This window comes from Chaetodon trifascialis, chromosome 2, assembly GCF_039877785.1.
Source record: "Chaetodon trifascialis isolate fChaTrf1 chromosome 2, fChaTrf1.hap1, whole genome shotgun sequence".
In the NCBI taxonomy this organism is placed as follows: domain Eukaryota; kingdom Metazoa; phylum Chordata; class Actinopteri; order Chaetodontiformes; family Chaetodontidae; genus Chaetodon; species Chaetodon trifascialis.
The window spans coordinates 20,301,726-20,328,235 of record NC_092057.1 but is presented as its reverse complement, the minus strand read 5'-3'; the positions used below and the strand labels follow the sequence as shown (position 1 = coordinate 20,328,235).

The 26,510-nt window shown below is 41.8% G+C and overlaps 1 protein-coding gene across 5 annotated transcripts in view; it reads right to left on the bottom strand.

Moving 5' to 3' along the window:
• Positions 1–5,531: 5,531 nt before the first annotated feature.
• The window catches only part of atf7ip (activating transcription factor 7 interacting protein), a 30,594-nt gene continuing 9,615 nt past the window's right edge, over positions 5,532–26,510 (bottom strand). For 2 of the 5 annotated variants that reach the window (XM_070978196.1, XM_070978204.1), the window contains exons 2-14: positions 14,757–14,809; positions 13,312–13,845; positions 12,650–13,103; positions 11,667–11,848; positions 11,414–11,551; positions 11,160–11,231; positions 10,957–11,063; positions 9,226–9,290; positions 7,692–8,357; positions 7,281–7,382; positions 7,077–7,154; positions 6,768–6,850; positions 5,532–6,413 (exon numbers count right to left, since the gene is read on the bottom strand). In XM_070978196.1, the coding sequence (XP_070834297.1) occupies positions 5,958–6,413; positions 6,768–6,850; positions 7,077–7,154; positions 7,281–7,382; positions 7,692–8,357; positions 9,226–9,290; positions 10,957–11,063; positions 11,160–11,231; positions 11,414–11,551; positions 11,667–11,848; positions 12,650–13,103; positions 13,312–13,839 (2,931 nt within the window). In that variant the 5' untranslated portion in view covers positions 13,840–13,845; positions 14,757–14,809 and the 3' untranslated portion in view covers positions 5,532–5,957. The remainder of the gene's footprint in view (positions 6,414–6,767; positions 6,851–7,076; positions 7,155–7,280; positions 7,383–7,691; positions 8,358–9,225; positions 9,291–10,956; positions 11,064–11,159; positions 11,232–11,413; positions 11,552–11,666; positions 11,849–12,649; positions 13,104–13,311; positions 13,846–14,756; positions 14,810–26,510) is intronic. The other 3 variants (XM_070978222.1, XM_070978212.1, XM_070978230.1) reach the window with 3 other exon arrangements.

Genomic DNA, 26,510 nt, shown 5'->3' with positions numbered 1-26,510 from the left:
GGGGAATTTGTCTAGTTAATAATTGAAATTACAACTTTCAAAAGGGGTTTTAATATAATTTTTATTTCATTATTCCATTTGTATCTGCCTAATAACTGGATCTAGACAATAAAACTGGCAGGCCGATATACAGTATATTGTCTGCAATTCACTTATTGCAGATATATTGGTATATGTGCTGGCTGATAAATAACAAGAAACAGAACATAAATGCCAGTCTAGTCAAGGAAGTGTAGAAACAGCTGTGACAGCACTGTTCATCCACCAGAGAGCACTGACAAGTGGATTTTTAAATTTAGAATGTCCCGCCTTCTGTTTCAGCCACAATTTAAAAAAAAAAATAAAAAAAAAAAATGAATGAATGAATGAATGAATGAATGAAATTCAAAGGGACTCATATTGAGATTGTTTATGTTACAGTATGTGTTTATGGTTTTTTTTTTTTGTTTGGTTTTGTTTATTAAATTACTATATGCCAATATATTGTTAAACTTCCAAATACTGGTGTCAGCATTGCCCTAAAAAAATTAAATATTGGTCAGGCTTTATTAATAATCTGCTTATTAGAGGTGTTCAGTACACACAATTGATAATCAGAATCAGAATCAGAATCAGAAAAGCTTTATTGCCAGGTACGATTTTACAAATACGAGGAATTTGCTTTGGTGAGGTTTGTTTTGATTTGTTTTTATAGAAGCACGGTCTGTTTTTTCAAAAGGAAGTCCAAGCAGAGCATTAATGTAATGCATAGGGTTATGGTTATGGTTATGGCAGTGTCAATGTGACAAGTAGAGGCAGAGGTGGAGTTTGAAGAGTGTCAGGGGGGTTCTGGGCCTTGTTGATAAGGCTGACAGCAGACGGGAAAAAACTGTTTTTGTGGTGTGAGGTTTTGATCCTGATGGACCGCAGCCTACTGCCAGAGAGGAGTGTCTCAAAGAGTTTATGTCCGGGGTGGGAGGGATCAGCCACAATCTTTCCTGCATGCCTCAGGGTCCTGGAGGTGTACAGGTCCTGGAGAGACGGGAGATTGCAGACGATCAGTTGCAGTCTGCCCTTGTCCTTGGCAGTGGCAGCAGCATACCAAATGGTGATGGAGGAGCTGAGGATGGACTCAATGATGGCTGTGTAGAAGTGCACCATCATTGTCTTTGGCAGGTTGAATTTCTTCAGCTGCTGTAGGAAGTATATCCTCTGCTGTGCTTTCTTGATGAGGGAGCTGATGTTCGGCTCCCACTTGAGGTCCTGGGAGATGATAGTTCCCAGGAAGTGGAAAGACTCCACGGTGTCAATAGTGGAGTCACAGAGGGTGATGGGGGCAGGTGACGCTGAGTTTTTCCTGAAACCAACAACCATCCCCACTCTCTTTAGAGCGTTGAGCTCTAGGTTGTTGTGGTTGCACCAGGTCACCATATGGTCAACCTCCCACCTGTAGGAGGACTCGTCACCATCAGAGATGAGTCCGATGAGAGTGGTGTCATCCGCAGACTTCAGGAGCTTCACAGTCTGGTGACTGGAGGTGCAGCTGTTAGTGTACAGGGAGAAGAGCAGAGGAGAAAGAACACAGCCCTGAGGGGATCTGGTGCTGATGATCTTTGCGTCGGAGATGTGTTTCCCCAGCTTCACGCACTGTTTCCTGTCAGACAGGAAGTCTGTAATCCACCTGAAGGTGGATTCAGACACGCTCAGCAGGGAGAGCTTCTCCTGAAGCAGGGTTGGGATGATGCTGTTAAAGGCAGAGCTGAAATCCACAAACAGGATCCTGGCGTAGGTTCCTGCGGAGTCCAGGTGCTGGAGGATGAAGTAGAGGGCCAAGTTGACTGCATTGTCTACAGACCTGTTGGCTCTGTAGGCAAACTGCAGGGGGTCCAGGAGAGGGTACGTGATGTCTTTGAGGTGTGAGAGCACGAGGCGCTCAAAGGATTTCATGACCACAGAGGTCAGGGCGATGGGTCTGTGGTCCTTGGCTTCTTGGGAACTGGGATGATGGTTGAACTTGAAGCAGGCTGGCACGTGACATGTCTCCAGTGAGGTGTTAAAAATGTCTATGAACACTGGAGACTGCTGATCAGCGCAGTGCTTCAAGGCGGATGGGGAGACAGAATCTGGTCCAGCTGCTTTCCGGGGGTTCTGTCTCCTGAAGAGTTTGTTGACGTCCCTCTCATGAATGGAAAGAGTCGTCACTGAGGTGGGTGGGGAGGGGGAGGGGGGTCTGTCTTTGTCCCCACTCCAGTTTGGCTGTGAACCACGGTTTGTCATTGTTGTAACTCACCCTGGTGTGTGATGAAACACAGCAGTCCTCACAGAAGCTGATGTAGGACGTCACAGCCTCTGTGTACTCATCCAGACTGTTCGTAGCAGTCCTGAACACATCCCAGTCAGTAGAGTTGAAACACGCCTGGAGATCCTCCACAGCCTTGCTGGTCCACTTCCTTGATGTCCTCACTACGGGTTTGCAGAGCTTTAGTTTCTGCCTGTACGCAGGAATCAGGTGGACCATGACGTGGTCAGAGTGGCCGAGTACAGCGCGGGGGACAGCGTAATAAGCATCCCTGATAGTGGTGTAACAGTGATCTAGAATATTCTCCTCTCTGGTTGGACATTTAATAAACTGTCTGTATTTGGGGAGTTTGTGAGTGAGGTTACCTTTGTTAAAGTCGGCAAGGATAATAACTAAAGAGTCTGGGTTGGTCTGCTCCACAGGCAGTATCTGGTCAGCAAGCATACGCTGTGCGTCCTGCATGTTGGCCTGTTGCAAAGGTTGCAAAAATTACTCTGCAAATATGTGGCTGCTGAGCTACTAATAAACAGTTCTTGCATAGGCCTAGTTTCATCCTGGATCAAAAATAACCGCTTGAACCAAAAATATACTGAACTTATTACTGCACAGGAGGCACTCAGGAGACCCCATCTCCACGAGACACTGAAGAAGCATGTCAGTGAAGATAGCCCAACAATATCAAGACCCTTCAACATCTGAAGTCCAGTCTCCACTGCCTTGCTACAGCAGAGATTGACCTCCGCCAGAAAGATGGTTTAGGCTTCTCCTCTGCCTCTTATACAGAGCACGTGCTGGTTGGGTTCAGAAATTCTTCATAGTGTTCCTTCCACTGTCTGATTTATGCAGTCCGTTTCAGCAGTTCCTGATAAAACAAGCCTTTTGACATCCAGCTTCTTGCTTGAGGAGTCCTCTGATCAAACAATGCTCGAAAGACCGCCTTCAAATGAACACACTCATTTGCCATTAGTATCACCATGCCCTTAGGTTTGATGTCATTGCAGGGACAGACAACAGTCTGGTCACAACTCCTCGAAGCAAACTGTGCAACACAGGACTGGAATATGGCCCACCCGCATTCCATGTATACAATCTCTCCTGAGGCACAAGAAAAATCCCTAGAGTTTAGAGGTAGGAGTCTCAATCAGACATTCCCAGACATCACCCTAATCTAACTCATCACCACATGGTAATTAGTTCACAGCCCTGCTCCTCTCTTCACCTGAGCATTCATGGCATAGAATAGTAGTTCTGATGATACAGCTACAAAGACTACTTTGAACTACGTAGTCCTTGAAAATGGTGGTTGTTAAGGAATATCCATTACTAGTACAGATGTCCAGTAACAAAATATCACTACATTTTGGGCAGGCCGTTGCTCTCAGTCACCTTATACAGGTTTGTCCATCATTGACCTGGAGAGCAGTTAAAGTTCTCCCGCAGAGTCCCCAAGTGGCACACTTTGAAGGAGTCCAAGAAAGCTGAATACTCTGAGCTTTGGAATATAAATACAAACAATCTAAGCCCTTGTCTTAGCGTGTGTGACATTGTGGGAGAGGGCAGTGTTGAGGGCTAGGGCGATGACATCATCTGGTGATCTATTTGGTCCGTATGAAAACTGCTTACCAAGTGAGTCAGAGAGTGAGGAGGTGGTGGAAGTTCTGACTAACTGCTTGAAGTACTCCATGAGGGTGGGGGTTAGTGCTACTAGGCGGTAGTTGTTCAGGGAGAGGGCTTTGGCCTTTTTGGGACAGGGTCAGTGGTGGACTTCTTGAAGCATGTGTGGACTGCAGCCTGGAGCAGTGACACACTGAAAATATCAGTGAAGGCATCTGCCAATTGATCTGCACACACCTTGGTAGCTCTGCCATTAGGCAAAAGGCAATGAGCTCCTATCTTGTTATCTTCCTTGGTTTGTATTGATGCAGCAGCCCTGGATCCAGGTATGCCTCTCCAGGTCAACCACTGCAGAGCCTTACTACAAGTTGTACCTTCAGTCATTCAGTTGGCCATGACCCACAATCAATGAGATGCCACCCTTGCAGTCATGCAGTTGCCCTGTCTCTCTTGCCTCCCACTTAATTCTGCTCTATTACAGTAATCTTGGTCTAGTGTACTTTAACTCTTAAACTTCAGTTGAGGTGAACTTCTCTTTTCTGTTACCTACCAACTCCAATCCCCTGGTCTTCAACAGTCAGGCCCCTCAGGCTGTGTCAGCCCCTCAGAATCCAAGACTGTATTTCTGCCATAGGCTGCATCTTTCTCTCCATTAGATCCTGTACCTGTTCCACAGTCAGTGTCTGTTTACTTTCTGTTAGAATCTGCTTCAGTTTCTGTTCCTCTGTGCTTTGTCTGAGCCTCACCACAGGCTGTCCTTTCATTACTTTGTGGCAACCTGTTTTTCTCATTTCTGCCTTGCAATTTCCCTCCAGCATCCTGTTCCTAAGGCCAGCTGTCTTGGATCCATGTTTTGTCTCCCAGAGATCAGTTCCCCTGAACCCAATCTTCTCCAATAATCAGTTTCTCCCCTGGTTTTACTGGGGCTGTGCGGTTAGCTTCACTGATCCTTCTATGGACCATCTGACCATCCCCTGAGAGGGTGCTGCCTTTGTCGAAAGATCCCCAAGTGGTTCCACCTGTTTGTCAGCCCTCCTGGTGATCCTCTCAACATGTTCAGAAGGATCTGCTCCATGTTTGAATATTGGGGCACAATGACTACCTGTCAGTTTTTAAAGGATCTTATCTCCTAAACCTGTTAGTCATGAACACACAAATTTTGCTGTGCACATTCATGATACCAAGATGAATAGTCCTTTTGATTTTGTCTGTGAGCTTTTAGGAAAATCTTTGACTGACCTTAATTAATCACCCAGAAGAATGTTGACTGTAAAAATCTCATCTATTTGTTATGATTAATTAATATCCATGTACTTTCCAGTTCAACTATTGCTGCTGACTATAAGACAAAGGTCTATCTGGGCAATTTGCTTTTGGTGGCAGTCTGGCAGTTTGTTTGATTTCATGCTAGCCAATGAATTTGTCACATTCTCCTCTGCTCATGAAGCTGAAGCAGCAAATAAGATATGCACCAGTGTGTTAGCCACTGATGTCCTCTTATGGTATGTGTGCAGCAAATTAACAGATGAAAACGGTATTTAAAGGCACATGGACTTTTCTTGTAAACAAACAAGTTGGTAGACTGTGAAGAGCTGTGAACTGAAAAATAGAGAATAAAACAAATGTTGTAAGCCAAGAGTTTAATAAAACATTTTATTGTGTTTGTCAAAGTCTGGTTGCCAGACAAAATTTACAAAAGTTATCATTCAGTTTCTACCAGACATTTATACATTTCTGTGCAATTCTGAGTTTACACTGATAATCCTGTCACGTTTTCTCAAGTAAAAGCAAAAGACATCCAGGTCAGAGTAACAAGAGTCAACAACATAAATATCTGACTTGGTAGAAGGGCAAAGTAATGCATTTTTATACAACAGCTTAAATTGCATAAAAGAAAAAAAAACACATTACAAACATTAACCAGACATATCCAACTGTTTGCTGCTTCAATTGACCAAGTTTTTATGCAGAGATATTTACAGATACTGTAAGTGTTTCTAACACAAAAAAGAAGCAAAGGAACCATGAAATTCCAAATGCAAAAAAGTTTCCACTCCTTAACTGTTCAGCTGGGGCTGGAACTGACAACATTTGTGCACTGAGGTTCACAGAAGGAGCCAAAGCGCCCGTAAATGTCTTTGGCTCGAACCGCAAAATGATAAGTGGAGCCAGACTGGAACTGGGTCAGCGTACAGGCCATAGGCAGAGGAAGGGCCTTCACCTCCCCAATCTTCTTCCAGTGCTGCTGTGCTGCATTACTGTTAGAGTTGTCTTGATGGAAGGCATAGAGGTGGTAGCTTTCTACACCCGCACAGGTCCGATCAGTTTCTGCCACACACCAGGACAGCACTATACCGGTCTGACTTGGCACCAGCTTCAGCTGAGGTTGTTGAGGGGGTGAGGTCCGCTCAGCCTCTGGGGGTAGGCGTGGAGGTGCAGGTGCTGCTGGGAGAGGGGGCAATGACATGCCGGAACCCCTGGCTGGTGTACTAGTGGTTACAGTGCGGGATTTCAACGAGTCCTATAACAGAGAAAACTGCTGTGATGAGTTGTTCCTCTGGCAAAAGAGGCTAAATATGATCACAACCACCATTTGTTGAAGAATTCAAAAGGCACCCAGTAATTCATTCATATAGAAAGTAGATCTAGAAAGGTTATGGAGAAAGATTTCCATAAGCTGAAATAAACTCATCTACCAACAGGTGTCACTTTTACTCAAAAATGTCAGCCTTCTAAAGAGCCTATAAGCAAAAGATCTACACATTTCACATTTTATATCATACGCAAATGCCAATTACCCAAGACTTAATAGAGAAGTGAAAATTACAGAATGGCAATTGTGCAAAATATGTAAAACACAGTTCTACATCCTCACCAGTGGGGGGCGGTGGTGGACCGTCAACTGAGGATTGCTGGAAGAGTTCTGATTGCTCTGCGGGGATGACCTTGCTCCTGCACCTGAGGAGAGAGCACACATGAAAATTTAGATATAATCTACAAAACATGCACGCATATGTTATCACTTTAAGTATTTCTTTCATTTATGATCAGATAACAATTTTCATCACAACAGTGCCCAGCAGCAAGGATAAAGTGTAGAACATGAGTTGATATGTTTGTCACAAAATTACATGCATGCACAAAATCACCCTTTCATGCCCTAAATGTAATTTATTGGCCTTACTGTTGGGAATGCTGACAACTGGGTGAGGACGCTGGATAGGTGAGGGGGCTGCAACAGTGGCGTTCTTCACTCCTGTCACTGAAAAACATACAACACACACAATACACATACAACATCATTAGACCAAAGGCTTCTTTTCAGTATGTATTGAAATAAATTGGTTTCATTGAATGAGGGAAAAAAGGAGGTGGCCCTCAGCCGTACCTTGTACATCATCATCATCTTCAGTGAGATCAATGACAGAGCCTTTGGGTCGTGCTGCTGGAGCAGCTGCTTTGGTTGGAGTAGATCCTGTAGCTTGATTGTCTGAGGAAAGAGAGACAAAAATATAGATATACGTCAATATTAAAAACTCAGTACTTTTTGGTCAAGACAAAGACAATAGATCCAGTGAGTGATGACACAGATGGCACAGAAAAGCACACAGATGTTTAAACAATGCTAATGCACATTTTAAGAGTCACACTAAACAGGAAAAGCCAAATGTGATCTCTTTACATTCCATTAATTTGTCCAAATAACCGAAAATTAGATTTTTACAAGCTGCTGATTGAAGCAGAGACATTTTCAACACTTGCACAGACAACAGCCTTGTTAATCAAAGTACACCCCCACCTGTCTTTGATGTCAGAGACGTCCCTTGTGGTGGTCCTGGAGCAGTGGAACCTGTTGCTGCTGGCCCAGAGGTTGCAGGTGAAGAGGCTGAAGACATAGCTCCTGCTACAGAGACAGACTGAGCCGGGGTCCTGGCTGTGGTCACGGATACCCCTGCATTGGGCGTAGTTATACCCCCAGCACCCCCCTGATAGACAGCACGGGCCAAGGAGATCTGGGCAGATGACATCTGGCCGGTGGAGGCCTGGAGCGCTGGGACAGTGGCAGCAGCTGGGACAGAGGCTGGTGCCGTGGTGATGGCGGGAGCAGGCTTCAGTATAAAAGTGGTGGTAGAAGCAGTGGTTTTGGCCTTGTTGAGTGAGCTGGCCGTGGACAAAGAGGAAACGGGGATGTTGACCAGCGTTCCTGCCTGGCCATTAGTCATTGATAAAGGCAGCTGGATGAGCAGCGGCTGGCCGGTGGCCATCATGCTGCTCCCAGGGGCCGTCTTCAGAAGCAGGGTGCCTGGGGGACTCTGAGTGGTGATGCCAGTGGCCAAGGTGGAGACAGCGTTGGAGGTGGAGGTAATCAGCTGGAGGATTGGGGCCTGTGTAACCATGGCAGTGGAGGTGGGTGTTGGGACTGGGGCTGCAGTGGGGACTGACGGAGCTGGCAGGACTGGATTTGCTGAGGAAAATAGGAAAAATGGCTTGTTTCATAATGTGATGGGCGGTGTCAGCATTCTGTACACTTCTGTTCCTATTGGCAGTTAACGCCAATTCTACCGTGCGACGGGCAAAACACAGCCTAACACGTATTGCAGCACTAACATGCAAACAAATTCAATCACACACTCGCACAAACCTAAAGGGAAACCTGAAGCATAATGTTGCTGATTTTGTATATTTCTGTTATTGTCAATAAATCCCAGACCATAACCAACAATACATTAGCTCATCTCTCAATATTTTCTTCAAGCCTGTCTGTGGCCCTCAGACAGGCTTGAAGAAAATATTGCCATTCATTCTTAATGAAAACATACATTTTTAAAAACATGTTACAAATTAACACTGAAAACAAAAGGGTGAACCAATTTCCTATGACAGCTGGGCACTTTTCTTTTAGCAAACGTAACTCAAACAAGAGTTAACGACCAGTAGACTGGTATTTTCAGCCACAGATTCGGTATGGTAGTGAGCATTTACAGCAGCAGGATAGCGTCAGACTGACTCCAAATAAAATATTAATGGAAATGAAGGGACGTCCCCCTGTGTCTGGTTACACAGGCAACACTTGTTAGTAGAATCAAGCCATTACTGGTTTTGGTCTTTCAAAACATTTCTTTGCACTGTGGAGGGAAACAACAGGATCCAGACAGAACCACACCAACACAGAGAGAACATGCAAACTCCACATGGAAAGAAACAGGACCAAGATTCAAAGCCCATGGCTCTGTCGATCGGAGGTGACACTGCTGACCAAGGTGCTTCTGGCTATTCTATTGAAAGGAAATGACCAACAAAACACTCAACATAAAGGAAATCCTGCTACTCACCAGCTGTGCTGGACGAAGAAACAGTTGTTGGAGTCTGCTTTACCTCCATGGAGGTCCGCACTGGCCTGTTTAGAAAGATTGCTTATGCTTAGAGCTGTTCATGCTTAGAACAGTTTATGTCCACAACAGGAAGCTGACTGAATGTGTTATGGTACTAACATTTCACTTTATTCAGTTTCATACAGTCAAGTTTGATCAACTTGTGACGAGATTCCACCTCATAATTGATTCACGTGTCAGAGTTTTTAATCAAAGCATTTATCAGTATGTCAGCATAATTAAGGTGAAACGGTTTTAAGTGTGGCACCAATTCCATAACTTCTCATGTAGAAGTCCTCAGGGATTCATATCCTTCCCAATAAGCAATTAATTAATTTTTATGAACGCTGACAACAATTTAAGTGCGATGAGAGTAATATTCAGCCAAAATGTTTTGATAATTTCAATGATGCATAATGACAATTGTCCCAGTATGCTTCTGTTCCTGTAATAAAAGTCTGTCAATATGACACAGCAGTTCTTTCATCATATTCCCGAAAAAATTCCGGTCTTCTCTTCACTCGCAGTATTTCATTGATAACGTCACGGATCTCTCTCCAGCTGTCACAGGACAGTACAGGGAATCGACGCTCAATGTACATCCTCATTGTCCTCCTTAGGTTCGTGGGCAGTGCCTCTTTGCCCAATAATCCAATATAATTGACCTTTGCAACCCAGTCACAGTAGACATCATATGGGACCAAGTAGCGAAATATGTACGATGCGTAGCGGTCAGGTCTGGGTTTCCCTGAGCTTCTCTTGCAGTTGTGGTACAGCACTTTCTCCAAGTCGGAAGTGATTGAGCGGAGTTTAATGTCTGCTCTGCAGTTTCCTTCACTGAATTCCGCCAGCTTTTTTGCCATGGCAATATGACGTGACATATCTTTGTCCTCTTCCTCCTCCATTTCCTCTTCTTCCTTCTCCTTCTTGACAGACAGTGCAGGAGTCTTACCAACAGAGGGCGCCACTCTCTCTCTGGGCACCTCAGGCTGCGGCTCTACTGTCTGTCGACGCAGCACGCTGTTGGGAGGAGAGGTGCAGTTTTAACTACACTCTGCACTGCCTGAGGAAAGGCTCAGGCTTCACCTTGTAGAACGTCACAAGACTCAGGACCTGGACCCATGCGGTGTTACTTTGCAGGTGCAAAACACAGACTGGCACGTGTTTGTTTATTCCAAACCAGTCTTAAGAAATATTTGGAGTGAAGTTATGAGTTTAAAAAAGTTGATCCTGACAAACCGAACAAGGGACATGGAATCTTGGTTTCCAAGAAAGTATGGATTTGGAGGATGTAGGGATTCTTTATTCTGTCCATTAGTTTTAAATTCAGTCTCTAGTGATTACGGATGGCAACCCGGGACAATGTCAACTATTCACGCTGTGAACGGCTTCGTGTGGAGTACTGGCTTCAGTCCGGTATTGTCACGTTCATACAAAGGCCAAATTCTTTTCACACAAAATACCAAAGTGCAGATTGCTAACATGTTTAAATACATTTATGCTGTGAATTTTGTTAATCAAATATTTTGTCACATAATGAAATGGTCTGGCAAACGTGAGCTTGCAGTGAAGTGATTAGACATCACGTTCAAAAAACCCTGAGAACCTCATTGCCAATTTCATCAGTTAACATTTATAGTATGATTGACAGGGATTTAGATGAGAAACTACTGTGGGCATGGACACACTTACCGTTGAGCTTGAGGGCTATTTGCAGCAGCTGCCGTCTTGGCAGCACTAGTGGCAGTAGCAGCAGCAGCAGCAGCAGCAGCAGCAAGCGCCTGCAGAAAACAGACAGCCTGCAGTCACAACATTTTCAGACAAAATCGCTTGCATGGCGATGGTGGCAAGGTGCAAAGATTTTAGCATGCAACAAAAGCAAAACAATCTCTTACCTCATGTTTCCTTTTGTTCTCCGATGCCTGATTGGCCTCCCCAAACTTTTTTGCTAGTCTGGTAATCTTGGCCTAAACAAACGGTAGACAGAGAGGCAGACTTCAGACACGTGCTTTGCTAACTGTGGGAAGTAAATCCAAGCACCTTCTCAGGTACACAGTACTAATCAGCAAAAGAGCATCTTACAATTCTGCGAGTGTTCTAACATGTAATCAAAAATATATTTGACATTATGATGTTCCAGTCTATCTACCTGGAGTATGTTAATGGCGGTTTGGTGTTTAGTGGCACAGTCGATCTTGTCTACTCTGTCCTTCAGCTCTTCCAAATGTTTGTCAAAAATGGTCACCTGCAAGGCTCTCAACCGTTCATCCACCAACTGTTGCACAATCTGAGAATAAATATCAGGTAAATGGGAAAGAAAAGCAAAATTAAGTAATGAAATATACCCAATGGCAGAGTTCAGGTGGGAAAAATTCTCTCCAGCAGGACAGTTGCATACAAACCTTCTCAAGTTTATGGTGACTGCCAGCTTCCGCAGTAATTTTGAGTTCCAGCTGTGCCTCCAACTCCTCACGCTCGAGCTTGGGCCTCTTCCCCTCTCTTTTTACAGTTTGTGCACCTCTTTCATATCCCTCTGATAAAGTGCGCTTCAGTCCTGAGGTGGAGCCTTTGTCCTCCTGCACTACTTGGGAAACAAAAACAAAAGCCAGTTAGTACACCTATGTGTGCCAACATTTTGACACCAGTTAGTGTCTACATTTTTGTAACATTTCACCTGACACAATTTCACCTTTGTCGGAAACCAAGTTAGCATAACTGTGATCCGAGTCCAATTATGTTTAAACTAAACTCTCCACGGGATGTGCAAGCTGATTGTCATCGCTTACACAAAGTTTGAAACTTTGCAAGTTCTAATACTTTGGGGAAGAAATGTTTATGCTTAGCTCTTAGCATTTAGCATAAAAAAGCAACATCATCAGAGATCATTTTCTGAAGATTAAGGTACATTTTCTAGCTTCAAATTGAAAGCACTTATGTCTACCTTTTCTTGCACTGTGTAATACCTGCCATTAAATACATGAATGCAATCCAGTGGTTTTGGAACTTGACCCATACTAGGGTCAAAGTATATCTTTGCCCAGCACTGATTTTGACAAAAAAATTTTAATCCCTCTCTCACAAATTACCAAACTTGCACTACTACATTGTTTTGGTAATAGTTTACATTATAATGTCTTAACATGTAATACAGCTGACAATTGCCAAGCTGTGTCTTTCAGTAATAACCTTGAACCCTTCAATTTCCACAGCCTTCCAATTTGGGTGCAATTGGTTCAACTATAGCACAAGAACATAAAGCTCCACATGTATAAAATGCTGAATATATCTAATATTACTGCTTGTGGCTCATTTGCTTTCTGTTGAACTTTATCAATATGCAGTAAACATCTTAAAGCTACCTGACCCAACGTCCATTCTCTCATACCTGTATTAGATGGTGGAGTGGATGATGGCCGAGATGGCTTTGTGGTTTGTCTAACTTCAGATTTTTCCTTTTTGGTCTCTACTTTGACTGAATCCACCTCCATCTTTGCCTCATTTTTTGATCCCTTCTTCACAGCCTCTTTTCCATTCTCCTCTTCTTTTATGTCTTCCTCTTTTATTTCCTTTTCTTGTTTTAGATCCCCATCCCCAGAAGAGGATGCTGTACGAGACGAGGAGGGACAAGGGAGAGTGGAATCGGAAGTGGTAGATTTGGGGGAAGAAGGCTTTTCATCTTTTATTTTGACAGTGGAGGCCTCAGTGTCCTTGGCATTTTTAGTGTCTTTATCTGTGTCCATTGGTTCTGTGCAGTCAGAGACTGGAGGTGGCACAGACGAACATGGACCCAAACCTTTGACAGAATCCTTTGCCGGGTCCTTGGTTTCAGTCTGTTCAGCCTGAGGAAGAGCACAATTAACAATTAATAAATTACAAGGTTTCTGGACTATCAGACTAACCACATTTCTAGATTAACTGTCACATTCTGAATACATCCAGCATAGATCCAGGTCCCTGATACAACACTGGAGAATGTATAGTTTAAGTTTGTAACAATGTCCAAAAGATTTCTGAGCATTTATCTTTCTTTTCCATATTTCGGTTCACCTCTGCGTCTTTCTCCTGGTTTTCCTTGGATTCAGTTGATGCTAGTTTCACGGATTCATTTGATGAGGATGACAAAGAATCTTTCTTCTTCTCCTCCTTCTCCTTCTCCTCCTCCTCCCCCTCCTCTTCCTCTTCCATCTTTTTCAGTTCAAAGTTTAGAGAGTGGAATGGTGACGTTGGAGAGGTAGGAGTATCTTCCTTTGCTTTTGGGCTGTGTGATGAGGCAGGGGAAGGGGACAGATTCAGGGACAGGAAAGGAGCAGGAGAGCCTGGAGAGGTCAGAGAGGCAGGGGATGTAGCGCAGGTGGCATTTGAATCCAAGATGTTGTTTTGTTCTTTGTCCTCCATTTTCTGTCCATCCTCTTTGTGCGTGCCATTTACGAGAGGTGGCGGAGACGTCTCGGACAAACCTGGAGTAGCTGTCAACAAAGTGCTGTGAAGACTCTCCAGTTGCTGTCGATCGCTGATCTTCATGGTTTTCCGAGCACGGAAAATCTTCTTCTTCTCTTCTGTCACAACAACTTCCATTGCTGTCTGTGGAGTGACAAAGGGAGATTAGATGCTATCAAAGAGCATGATGAATCTAGGAGAGACCTTCAAAACCACTGTGATCGCTGCTAGAGAACTCAGTCATGGTCTCTTCTGCTTATGAACCTGTACCTGGACTTAACGCACTGCATATTAAAGAAATGGCTGCAGTGTTTCAGAGCAACCACTAGAGGTCACTGTAGAGCTCTATGACTTTCTTGTTTGTTCTTTTCTAGAAGGTTCGTCTTTCACAGAGATCTGCATACCAAAATGGTTCTCAGTCAGTTTTTTAGTACAGATTTGCCTCAGTATCCAAGCTAAATCAGACAAATCCTTACTGCCTGATTACATATTGCTGAATCTGTCCTCAAGTGACAACAGTCAAGGTACAGCTCAGTGTGCCACACCACCTTATCCATGACAGTCAGAAAAGCTTTAACTGCTCTGACAAATTCCATTTCTCTTAATTTGCTGATCAACCTAATGATTTCATGTTTACCCAAGCCCCGATCCAAAAAATGGCAGTGAAAAAGAAATGACAGTGAAGTTAACAATAGCAGCAACCCAGCCTTCCTCCCATCCCCCCAAGTTCCTATTGGTTCAATCCTCAGCAAATCACAACAGGCAAACTGAGTCTGTGCTGGCAGCAGTAAGGAGGCTATGTAAAACGTGAAGGGTTTTTTCCGTACATTGTTATGTTGCACACATTGTAGTGTTGAGGCTAGTTGTCATATTGTATATGTATTAATTCCATGTATATTCATTTTGTATGTGTGTGATTATTATTAAGTAGAAATGCATTAAAGCTGTGTGCTGCAGTAAAATTCTCATTTTACATTCAGAAGCAAGCAAGATGTGCTATGATATTAAGTAACATGCAGTGTATACACTTAAGTAATCATTCATGAATAACTCACCTTCAAGACGACAGGTTCCTGGTCATGGATTTACTACAGAATTCTCCGACAACCTGAAAAAAAAGAGAGATGTGCTTTTCAGTAAATTTTACATTACAGCTTCAAACTAGGAAAAAGATCAACTATGCATGAAATCCACAGACCATGCAATTAAAGTGTAATCCTAAATTTAGCTCCTCTGAATTAAGCATTCTATCTCCATCCCTTGAGCTGTAACTGAGCCCTTGGCTTCAAAAGGAGCTATTTATTTGTGCGGTCAATATGAGTTTCATTAACAGGATGTACAATCATGATGGTAACAATAAAATATATTCACATTTATCGAGACGGGGTATAATTACATCACACCATACAGCTGACCATCCATCTGGACAGAAAAGGCGAGTGTGTATATTTATGATGATTCCAAGAACCCTTCGACATGTTTACAAAGTGTTAGCTCTAAATGTTATTAGTCATACTTTCCTTTGCCAACAGAGTACTACAATAGGATTGCTTTCTTTCATTTCCTGTTTCTGCATGTGAAATGACTGCTGAAACAGTTTTAGCAGTTGTAGCTTACTTTATGTTGATTTTGGAAAAAATGTGGATGTTTTTATTTGAGATATTTTGGACATTCAGACATGATAATTTGATACCATTGATGCCCATTCTTTTTCAACCTTGGTATTATGACAAAGTTATTTAAAACTAAAATCAATTACACAAAATAACAACAAAACGTATTCGGTGACTAATAAGATATTTGCAGCTAAAACAGCAGGCTAAGAGAACCCAGCTGGAGACATGACATGCTAACCGAAGCACACACAGAGGTCTAGAAGAAAAAGATTGAAAACAGGGAAACTGCTTTCCAGAACAGTGGCCAGAGAGAGGCTTCAAACTACAGGAAAGACATCACTTCACCAAGTCATATTTTAGTGAATGTGAGCTCAAGAGTATACAGCAACATGTTTTGTTTTTCAGCTGTTACTATGTTAACTGTATTTCAGAGATCAGTCAGTCTGTCTGTTAACATACCTCTAATGTTAGGACAAAAAATACTGACATTTTCAAATGGTACATACATAGATGAATCTTCAGCGTAGAAACAGAACACATAGAGCCCCTTATTATTCAAGTAATTTTGAAATCTCATATGGTGAGAGTAATAAACTGCTGCAGTTATACAATGTAAAGTCAGTTAGCTTTACTGGCACTGCATTGCTGACTTGCAAGACTGCAGCTGACAGAGCCACCTGAAAAGGCCTTGTTTCATTTAGCCTTGTGTATTTTGCAACTTAGCAAGCTGCCACATGTGTGTGAAAAAACAGACTATTCACCAAGAAAACTGATCTGGACTGAGTGTATACTTTACACTGTAAAGATCATGCAGCGCAGTGAGATGTTGGTGCATACGCACAACATTGTAAGCCATTCCAAGTATTCTTCATGCAATGACAGTAAAATCCTTATTGTAAAAACAAGTGGGAAGGTATTTCAGCATAAATTTGACCTGAGAAAAGCATCATGTAAAAAGTCAGCACAAACAAAATAATAGCGGTGTGAATTGCGAGCACGATCACTAATACAGCTCACATTCCAATGTTATTGCACACTGCGCAGAGCACAATATCCCCCTCCCCCATCCTACGACCTCATTCACTGCGCCTGGATTCAGTGCAGAAACCCAAAATGGCCGTCAGCTCTGCTGCTTGCTGCCAGACTGAGCTCTCAGTAGCTAGCTGAACAGGATTCTCTATCATACATATCAGGTTGCAGCACCAACCTGTTTAATGTGGATTTTTCTGTTCAGCCTGAGACTTCAGCAAGTTGGCAATATAAACAAAATGTAGAATATAGAAACTTAATTTTATCAAACACAAATGTTAAATAAGCCAAAGTTAGATGTTATCAATTTTTTTTTATTTTCCATTCCATTTGTCCACATCAACTCCTCCAGCTAATACTCAGCCATTTTTATCGTGCTGAGATTAAAAAATATATATAAAGTTATGGTTTAAGTCTTTTTTTGTTTATACATTCTATGTATATTAACTCTCAGTCAAGCTTTGGTAACCAGGCTAGCACACATGAGAAAGTATTTTCCACATTTCTGTGAAGCTGGGGGCATCAAACACAGGAGACAAGGAGACATACTCCACCTTCATTTTGGGTTTTGAGAACTTCTTTTCTTGAAAGTTGCATAATAGGCGCTTGCTCAGAATTTTGCCTCAGCAACCTACTGTTTCAACACTAGGTAACCAGCTACTGAGCTGCTGGTCAAATGTCACAAAGTGGCAGTAACTCACACTAAACACTCAAAAGTCTTTCCAACTCCAAATAATTGGAGAGCAGAGTGACAAGGGAGTCAGTCCCACTGCAGGCAGGAGGACTCAAATTTAAACCTCTCTGATCTGAAGCAAACAAACATTTCCACCTCACAGTTCAGAGGAACATCTAAACGTTCTCTTTAAGGACAAAGGTACCACAATATTGGTTCAACTGTGGAAGGCACAACTATATTCATGCAATATGACAACATGCTCATCAAATCTGACCAAACACAACTCAGGGCTGTTTTGAAGACAATGGGAAAGTCGTTTAAAAACCCAAAGTAAAAGCGATTTCTGGTTGGGATACAGTTCATGGACAAGCACAAGAAGCAATTTGGCCTCCCAAGAACAATACCCAGACTGCGGCACTGATGGCAGTTAGTCCTAGGTGTGTCCCTGGCTAATACAAACAAAAGCATTTTTTAGAATGAATCAGTATCTAACAAACAGATACCAATCAATTCAATTCAATTTCAAACCTTCATGTATCGTCACCCGCTGTGCTCTGGTTAGACCAGCTTTCAAAAAATGCACCATTGTGCTGCATTAAAACACTGAAACCTCTTCCTTGACAGAGTGAGTGAGCCACAGTGTGACATGAAATGAACAGCAACAAGCATGTATAGTGAAAATATCCACTGTGACAGTGTGCGTCAGCAACCGGAGCAAGTAGGGCTCTTAAGGCTAAAAAAAATTCAAGCATCATTTTGTAGGTGCAATATATTGCTCTTAGAAAACTCAATTACTGACAATTGCTTCATGTTGGGGATGATCAGATGATACCGAATTCTGTTCAAAGCTGTCTGCCGCAACAGCACAGACTCCCCACTCCAAACAACACCATTTGACCCACCATGGAATTTATTCCGAAAAAAAGTAGAAGCAATTGTGCTTCTGTCTGAATGAGTGCAATCCCGTGGGTTTGATATCCATCCAGACAGTGCTGCATAAAGATAAAACAAAGAAAGAAAGAAGAAATGAATGGCCACCTTAACGCTTGTTAGCCATGGAGATGGTTTACCTGTTGATGCATGGTATTTGTGAGATTAACATACAGACCAAATACCATACACAAATGTGTTGACAGAACCATAAATACAAGCATGTACAGTCGTGTGTGTATGGACATAGAACATGCATGACTCCAATTAATAACTTCCATTACTTAACCCAAAGATTTGAGTGTGACCGGGAACATGCTGTGTTTAAAAAGCACACGTGCCGCTGGCATCGCGCACAGTGTTGCAGGTAACAGAATGTCTCTACCAATGTTGTTGATCAACATTTATGAAAACTCACAGCAAACCCCCTAACATGTACAGGATGTCTGAAATGAATGTTTCACTAAAAAAAACAAAGCAAACATAAACAACAAGCCACAACTCCGCCTTACTCTACTAGCATAGCACCCTCTACCAGTAACCAAAGCTAACCTTTAGAAGAGTGAGAAGCTGCAGTGACAAAAGCTGAGTTTGATTTCAATGATACAGAGAAATGTTTAACATGCTTTAAAAACAAGGAAATGTTAACCTTTAGCAGGATGTGTGGAAATGAGGCCTTCCATGTATTTGCTGATTGCGGGAGGAGGGAACGGCTGAGAGGCCAGCAGGAGAACATAAAAGAAAGGAGGTGGGACTCGGTTAGGACTAGTCCATCTTGCTCCTTGCAGGGGTATGTTTTGTAAAGGGTATGTGGTTCAACATGTGCTTATAGTGGATATTAATTAAATCCCTAAAAAGGAAAGTCAGTTAAATGTTCCTGTCATCATGCATACAATGAAACAAAAAACTTGATTTTTCTAACTGATGACACCTATCAAGTATATAACATATTTGCAGGTACCACAAATGCATACAAATCAAATTTTGTGCCTGCAACATTTTGAAATACAGCGTGGTGATCATCAATACCAACCCTAGCTAGCAGCGCACAGACAGAGGGGAAGTACACTGCACAGACTGTTGCTTAGCAACACCCATCCCCCAACTCTAGCACAAACTAGTCCACAGTATGGAAATCTACAGCCAGCACAGACTAAACCATTCTGACAAAGGGCAGGGGGGATTTCCCTTTCAAAAATAACACCATGGGCAAAAAAAGATTAATGATAAAAAAGGTCAAGGACAACCATGTAAGACATAGAAATACAACTGAAGAGCAGTGATTGAACTATTATTGTAGTTTTGTGTATGTTGAGGGTTTACTACCTACTTTTGAAAAGTGGTTTCTGTTATGGTTTGTTTTCACCACAGACAAACAGAAGACAAAATTAGAAACCCTGACATTGCTGTAAATAAACTCTTTCCTCTGGCTTCTCCACTGAATCTTTGACAGATTTTATCTGAACTGCATATGATCACCCAAGCTACCATATGCACTAAACTAAGCTCTCGCTGCCACTGAGCTGAGTATAGGTTAGCCTCTACAATCCCTCTAATGATCCAACCGCTGTGGACTACAGAGGACATGACTCAGGTTGTAATGTGATCTCACATATCAGCTCTCTTCTAGCTCACGCTAAAGGCTAATCCCCCAAGAACTGAGGAAAATTGATGGCACTGATGGTTTTACAGTTTGATTTAATGTTCTGTTGGTTAAGGCAAAACACATCTTCCTTTATCCTTCTAAACACATTTTAGCTTCTTACTTGAATACATCTTATTACTAAATTTCCTCAGTGTGGGATCAATAAAGTCTTATCTTATCTTACTTTATTTCCACTGTTAACACTTTTACAAAAATCAACACAAGCTTTGAAGAATTTTCTATTTCAGACATCCTGTATGCAAAAAAAAACATACAGGTGTGACTGAAAATTAAATCAACTGGGCCAAACACATATTTTGCAATTTACTCTGAAGCAGCTCCCTCTCCCACTCCAGCAGTTGGTTTTAATGGGAGCAAACTGAACAGAAAATGAAAAAACTCTGTTTTGATGTTCAATAATTATATAACAGGGAGGGACTTGAGAAAATGGCGCCATTCATTAGAAGTTAGATAAATAATTTGTTCGAGTTTACCAATGGAACACATAGATCACATCTGGCTTAGAAGGCCAGAGAAAATATCAAAGGTAAAGGGGAGGAGCCTGGCTTAGACTGTACCACCTCACGAAACACCAGGATCTTTTGCCTTCTTTAAGGCATATCTGCAATAACAATGACCAAGCAAATAATAGAAAATCTCTTATAATACGTGTTATGAAACAAATACCAGTATCAAACATTGTTAAAATGACAAAGAATACGCCACTTTTAGCATGACAAAGCAGCACAACGTGCACTTTAGTCAAGACCTAGCTAGCGGCGCACAGCCAGCGCTAAATTACACACCCACAGCACACTCAATCTAGCGGCAGCTGCACCCCCCCACCCCTCCTCTTTTCTCTCTCTCTCTCTCTCTGTCACATACACACACAGACACTCAGACACACACACTTCTCTCTCTGGAACAGCCTCTCCAAGTCAAACATGGACTGAACCATTTTGTTGGTGGTGGGGGGGAGTGGGGGTGGGACAATTAAAACAAAAGAGATAAAGAATGAAGTATTCAATGATCAAACAGTCAAAGTGCAGTTTCATTTTTTTCTAAAAGAGGGCAGGGAGTTCTTATTTTCTTGGGTCTACAAAGAAAAAATGAAATACTATGCTTGTTTTTTTGCTGATTTTTGATGTAATTGCTTAAAACAAGTCGACTTCAGCTAAATAAGCGCTTTTCACACAAACATGAATAGAACTACTTCTCATGATTAACTACAATTACCACATTAGAGACTGAAAGTTCATCTCTGCAGAAACTGTATCAAGTATTTTTTTTTTCCCACAGATTCTACATTTACAGGCAAGAAATATTGCTTTTTAGTTCCACAGTCCCATGCTAGCTGTGCACAGCAAGAAATTAAGAGCACAGCTTGACACACTGAGCAGACTCTCCCATAAGCACAGAGGGCTGCTGTTCAACAGACTGAACCATTCCAACACGGGGGTGATTCTTTACTCAAGAGGAACAAAGAACACCCACCTAAAACTGAATAATATACTTTGTGCATTATTACTTGCCTTACTAAAGCTTGCACCAATCGACTATTAATGAAATAATACATTTTAAGCTATTTCCTGATTTGACTAACTGAGACTCAAAACAGACAGAAGACTGGACATGTAATTTAAAATTACAATGAACTTTCAATTGCAACCTTCACCTGTCTTCAACAAAAGCCCTGTTGTCAGAGTAAATAAAACCTTAACATGCGTTCTTTGCCCAGCCCCCCTTCTGCTACTGCAGAAACACAAAATGGCCACCAGTGCTGCTGCGAGCAGCATGCTGAGCACAGGCATGAGCAGATCCTATAACAAACTCCGCCTCCTTAAAAAAAAGAAAAAAAAAAAGAAAAAAAGAAAAAAACAAGTACAGCGCATCTGCAGAAATCTCCATACTCATACAGGGATCTTGAGGATAACTGAACAAAAATGTACTTCTAAAACAGCAAATTTGATTAAAAGATTCCTCTATGTCACTGTGCTCACCTCCAAATCCTGGTTTGAGATTTCACTGTTTCTGATAAGAGCCCACGTCTGGTGCTTCAGTTATGATCACAGAGTTAACCAACTTCCATTTTTATTCCTCACATGAGTTCAGAGCCATACCGCTAAATGTTTTATGAACCTAAGTCTAGAAAACTGGATAATAAAATAATGCATTCTCTCCTTTAGGTTGCCATTTATGCTTCACCCAATATGCCATTAAACTTGACATTTAGCTGTCTCTGTCAGTCACAGGGGATGCTGCTGGTCTTAATTTCTAATCAACCAAACCAAAAAAAAATGTTAAGTTATCTAATGTTAGACATTTTCTATAAGAAGATAAATACTGGGTGGGAAAATAGATGTCAGCCAGTCAGAGCCTGCATTCCAACGTTACTGCGCACAGTGCGCAGTCTTCCCCTCCCCCACACTCACTGCCTGCATCTGGATTCACTGAAACTCAAAATGGCCACCTGGTCTGCTGTACGCAGCCACACAAAGCCCTTAGAGCCTGTTCTATCTTGCACAGCATCTTATCATGTTACAGTAGCACCACATGATTTAAAGTAATTCCTACGAGCATAGTTCTCACCAAGACATTTGATATTGGTTGAAAAGACCAACTAAAATATTTAGCAGTAAGAAAGGAAAGCAAATTTTGTCCAATTCTCCTAAAGTAGGCAGCCCTATTATAATAATAATAATAATAATAGTAATTATTCTAGTCTCATTGTTATTATACTGACTTGTTTAATTTGTATATGGACTTAATTCAGGTTGTTTGTCAGGGCATGTTAATAAACATCATTACGCTACTTTGATATTCCCTTGCAAACTGACTTTGCCAAAAAGTGTCCTGGTTGCAAGCAGTGATGTGTGATCAGGAAAGGTCAATGTGGGCAATGTACAGCTCCTCTACGTAATCAACATGAATATCACTGATTTAATCACATCAGGCCTTTCTCTTTGGAGTTTCATGGGGGTTTTTTTGCGTTTCCTCTGGGAGATCTTCAGTTTCCATCACAGCCCAAAGACATACAAGTCAGGCTGACTGGAAACTCTGAACTGTCCAGAGGTGTGAAAGTGAGTGTGGATGTGTTTGTCCGTCTAGATGGTAGCTCTGTGACAGACTGACAACCTGTACAAAGGGGGGCCCTGGCTCTCATCCAATGCATGCAAGGCTCTAGTCTCTTATGATCCCGAACAAGGTAAGAGGTACAGATAATGTTTTGATGGACGCACTTAAACGTGAAATCCCGCAGAAAGTATGAATGACATACATTAAATTGTTTAATGAATATCTAAAAAGATAGAATATCTCAACAATACTGCAATTTTCAGGTACCAAAATGTTCAAGTAGATGTTATCTTGCAATATTTCCCAGAGAAAATGAACTTAGACAGGATTGTGATAATACAATCCAGATATGCTAGCAAGTGTTGTAATTTGTGCGACAACGCTAGCTGTCTGAACCTGAAGGCCAGTCATTCACCCGCAAACAACTGATATACACAGACACAGTGAAGTGGAACTGCTCCCATTTGTTTGTTTACATGGCACTTCATATTAATTCCACTCATGGGCTGCAGAACAGTTAACACGATTAAACACATATCCCACCTGCTGCATTGTTTTTCATACTTTCCCATATGATCAGACAGTTTTATGTTTGCTACTATTTGACAAGCAGGAAACCAGAGGGAGCCAAGACTTTGAGTCATTCTCTAGCTGATTATTGATCTTTCCCTCATGTCTGCATGTCTGTATCCCATTTTCCACCCATCCATTCAATTTTCCCTTCAAATGTTAAACTAGTATCACATCTAATTTTCAACATATCATTTAGAATTTTAATTCCAATAAGAGTAAAGAATCCACAATACAAACAAATTAATCCTAGCAACTAAATGAGTGATCCTGCCTTTTTAAACAGAAAAATGACAAAGTGACAAAGTGTAGGGGTGAACAATGCCACAGCATTACTGTCAAAAGACATCTAATCTAAAAAAACAGCGTTACTATTAAGTAAGTGTCTAAAAGCACAGCCTCTTAGCCTACCATTGCCCCAATGTTGTACGCGTGATTTGTTTTTTGTTTTTTTCTTCTTTTTTTTTTTTAATGACTGGAGACTAGCAAGAGCTGGGTAGAAGGAAAAAGGGAAGAAAAATAGGGAGGGGTAGGGGTGGGCAAAAACCAGGAGTTTCCATGTGAATCAAGCAAGCACATGGTGATTATTTGTTAGCCATGCACTGCTGAGGGAGGCTCATGTCATAGCTACAAAAAAAAAGCCAACAAATGTTGATGTCACACAACAGAACAAACAAAATAACACAGGTACAAAAGAAAGATAATGGAGGTTGCCTGAAGACAAACACTTAATTAATTGCATAACTGAAATATCTGCATGCAGTTGCTCCCTTCCTTTATCTGGTAAAATTCTGATAACTTAAAGACCATCTTTGGCGTAACTACAGTTGAAGTCACATCGCATGAGCAATAGCTAGCACCACACAATCAGAACTGAAGTACACAGCCTCACACAGGGTGCAAACACCCCTCCCCCACACCAGCAGTCTGCTCCAGTCTGGAGTTTTACAGCCAAGCATGGACTAAACCATTGCAGCAGAAGGGTGTTCTCACCAACTAGTGAGGGAGCTAGAGACGTAAAAGACAAATTCAGGGCTCTCTAAATGATCTGAGCTCTGCAGTAAGAAGTTCAAAACTAGATTAGCCACAATTAACAGGAAAACATTGTTAGTGATTTCTAGTTCTCCTAAAGTGGTAGACATTCCAACCCTGGCCTTGAAAATGCAGTTCATTCTCCTTGAGCCATTTAATCAAATTTCCTGTCTCTGTCTCAATAACTCATCTATGTTTGTGTCTGAACATGGCACATTTCTCTTAAGTTTCGAACATGAAAATCAAGATATTTATGGAAGGATAAATCCCATGCTATAAGCTGTTTTTCCCTCTCCGCCAAAAACATACATTTGAGTATAAGTAGAATGTAAGGATAAGATAAATATAGATTGCTTTCTCTGAAAAAACAGGTGTAACGAACAGCTAACATTTCCTAAGCTTAATGATTTGGATTAGACAACAAGCTAGCCTACACTCAACACTTGCCCCACCCCCACTCCTTTCCCTTTGATAAATCTCTGGCAGTGAATGCTACAGCACAAAATGGCTGCAGCAGCTGCTGTACACAGTTAAAGCATCCCTTTTATCATGAGCACAACTCACTTTGCCTGCACATGACTGTACATTGTTACTCTGTTCAGCTTAAAATACTACTGCTTTTCTCGCTGCTAGTTTGTTCTTTTGAGGTTTCTTGATTTAGGTTGATCTGCAAGGTCTAACACATTTTTGTATCTTGTATTTGACCTGCACCACTTGGTGAATGTTAATTCATATCATATTATTTCACATCTTAGTGAATTAAGGGACTAGTATACTCTACAATAAAAATAATACCAAATAATTATACATTAACCTAAGACCACTCTGTTAAATCTTCAACTTTTTGTGGCAGTTAGGCTAACTACGATATCACTAGTTAGCTAGGCTACACCAGACTACACCAGCAATCATTTCAGACACCACAGACAAAACATTGTTATTTGTAATTACTGTATTTCTCATTTAACTTTAAAAAAGCTGAAGCGGAGACTATTGCTAGACATAAATTTAATGAGAAATTTCATTGTGGTTTAATTGATGACCTATTGGGTTGCTTTAAAGCTGTTGTGCATACACATGTAAACAAACTGCCTGCTGGTCATTCGCATTTAAGGTGCCAGTATGCTTTAAACTACATATCTGTCAGATTGTTAGACAACATCTCATCCCACACCTTTTTCACATCTGAACTGGGAGAGCTGCATTTAAGATTTACAAAGAACTTTCCAAAATCAACAATTTGAGAATCTGATCTTCTCTCTCAAGTTCTTCACTGGACCTCCCCAACCAGCTCACACTGTTGCAGGTAACCATAGCATAAAAGTAAGTTGACTTAGCTAGCTAATGTCATTTTCCGACCATGGGTAAATTAAAATAAATTACATTAACTTGATATTGTTTTTCTAATAGCTAGTCCTATCAAGTGGCTTCAGAGTAGCAAAGAGAAAATGAGCTGCTGGCTCTGGGACTTATTTTATTAATACTGTAAGTTATGATTTGAGTTTCTCCTGCCACTGCTATGCTGATGATTCCCAGCTATTCTTCTCATTATGCCCATCTGATGCTTAAGTGGAGGAAAACATCACTGCTTTCTTGGCAGTTTTCTTCCAAGGCACCTACAAGACTGACCTACTGTTCCCTCAAGACAAAAGAATGTCTGTGCTGGGATCCGTCTATCACCAATAACAATATCATGGCGATTTCAACTTGGACAGCAAACTGGGTGTGATCTATTGACGAATGCAAGCAGGTTCTTGTCAGCTCCAGCTGGGGACTAGTGCAACACATTCCTTATGTCAATGGGAGCTGTTGCTTGAGACACCTGACCTACTGCCTGGAGCTAGTCCAGAATACTGCCACCCATCTGGAGTTCCTCACACCATACAACTTCTCTGTTTACTACACTGGCTCTCTGTTGCAGGGTGCAAATGAAGGGAACTGCTCCTTCCGACATCCAAACTAGGGGCGGGTGATAGGGCCAAAATCATGGGATATGTAATTTTATATCATGGTAACGGTATATATCATGGTATAGAACTGTTATGTAAATTCAACTGAGCAATGGTTTAAAACTACCATACGCTTCCCAAATGGAAGCTTCACGGTTGAAAAGGAAGTGACAGAGATGCAAGAGTGGCACATTATCACCACCGACTGCCGCTCTCAGATCACACAAGAACATGGTAAGTAGTCCTGTTGCCCACTTGCCCACATTACAAGACCTTGCAAGGCAGCT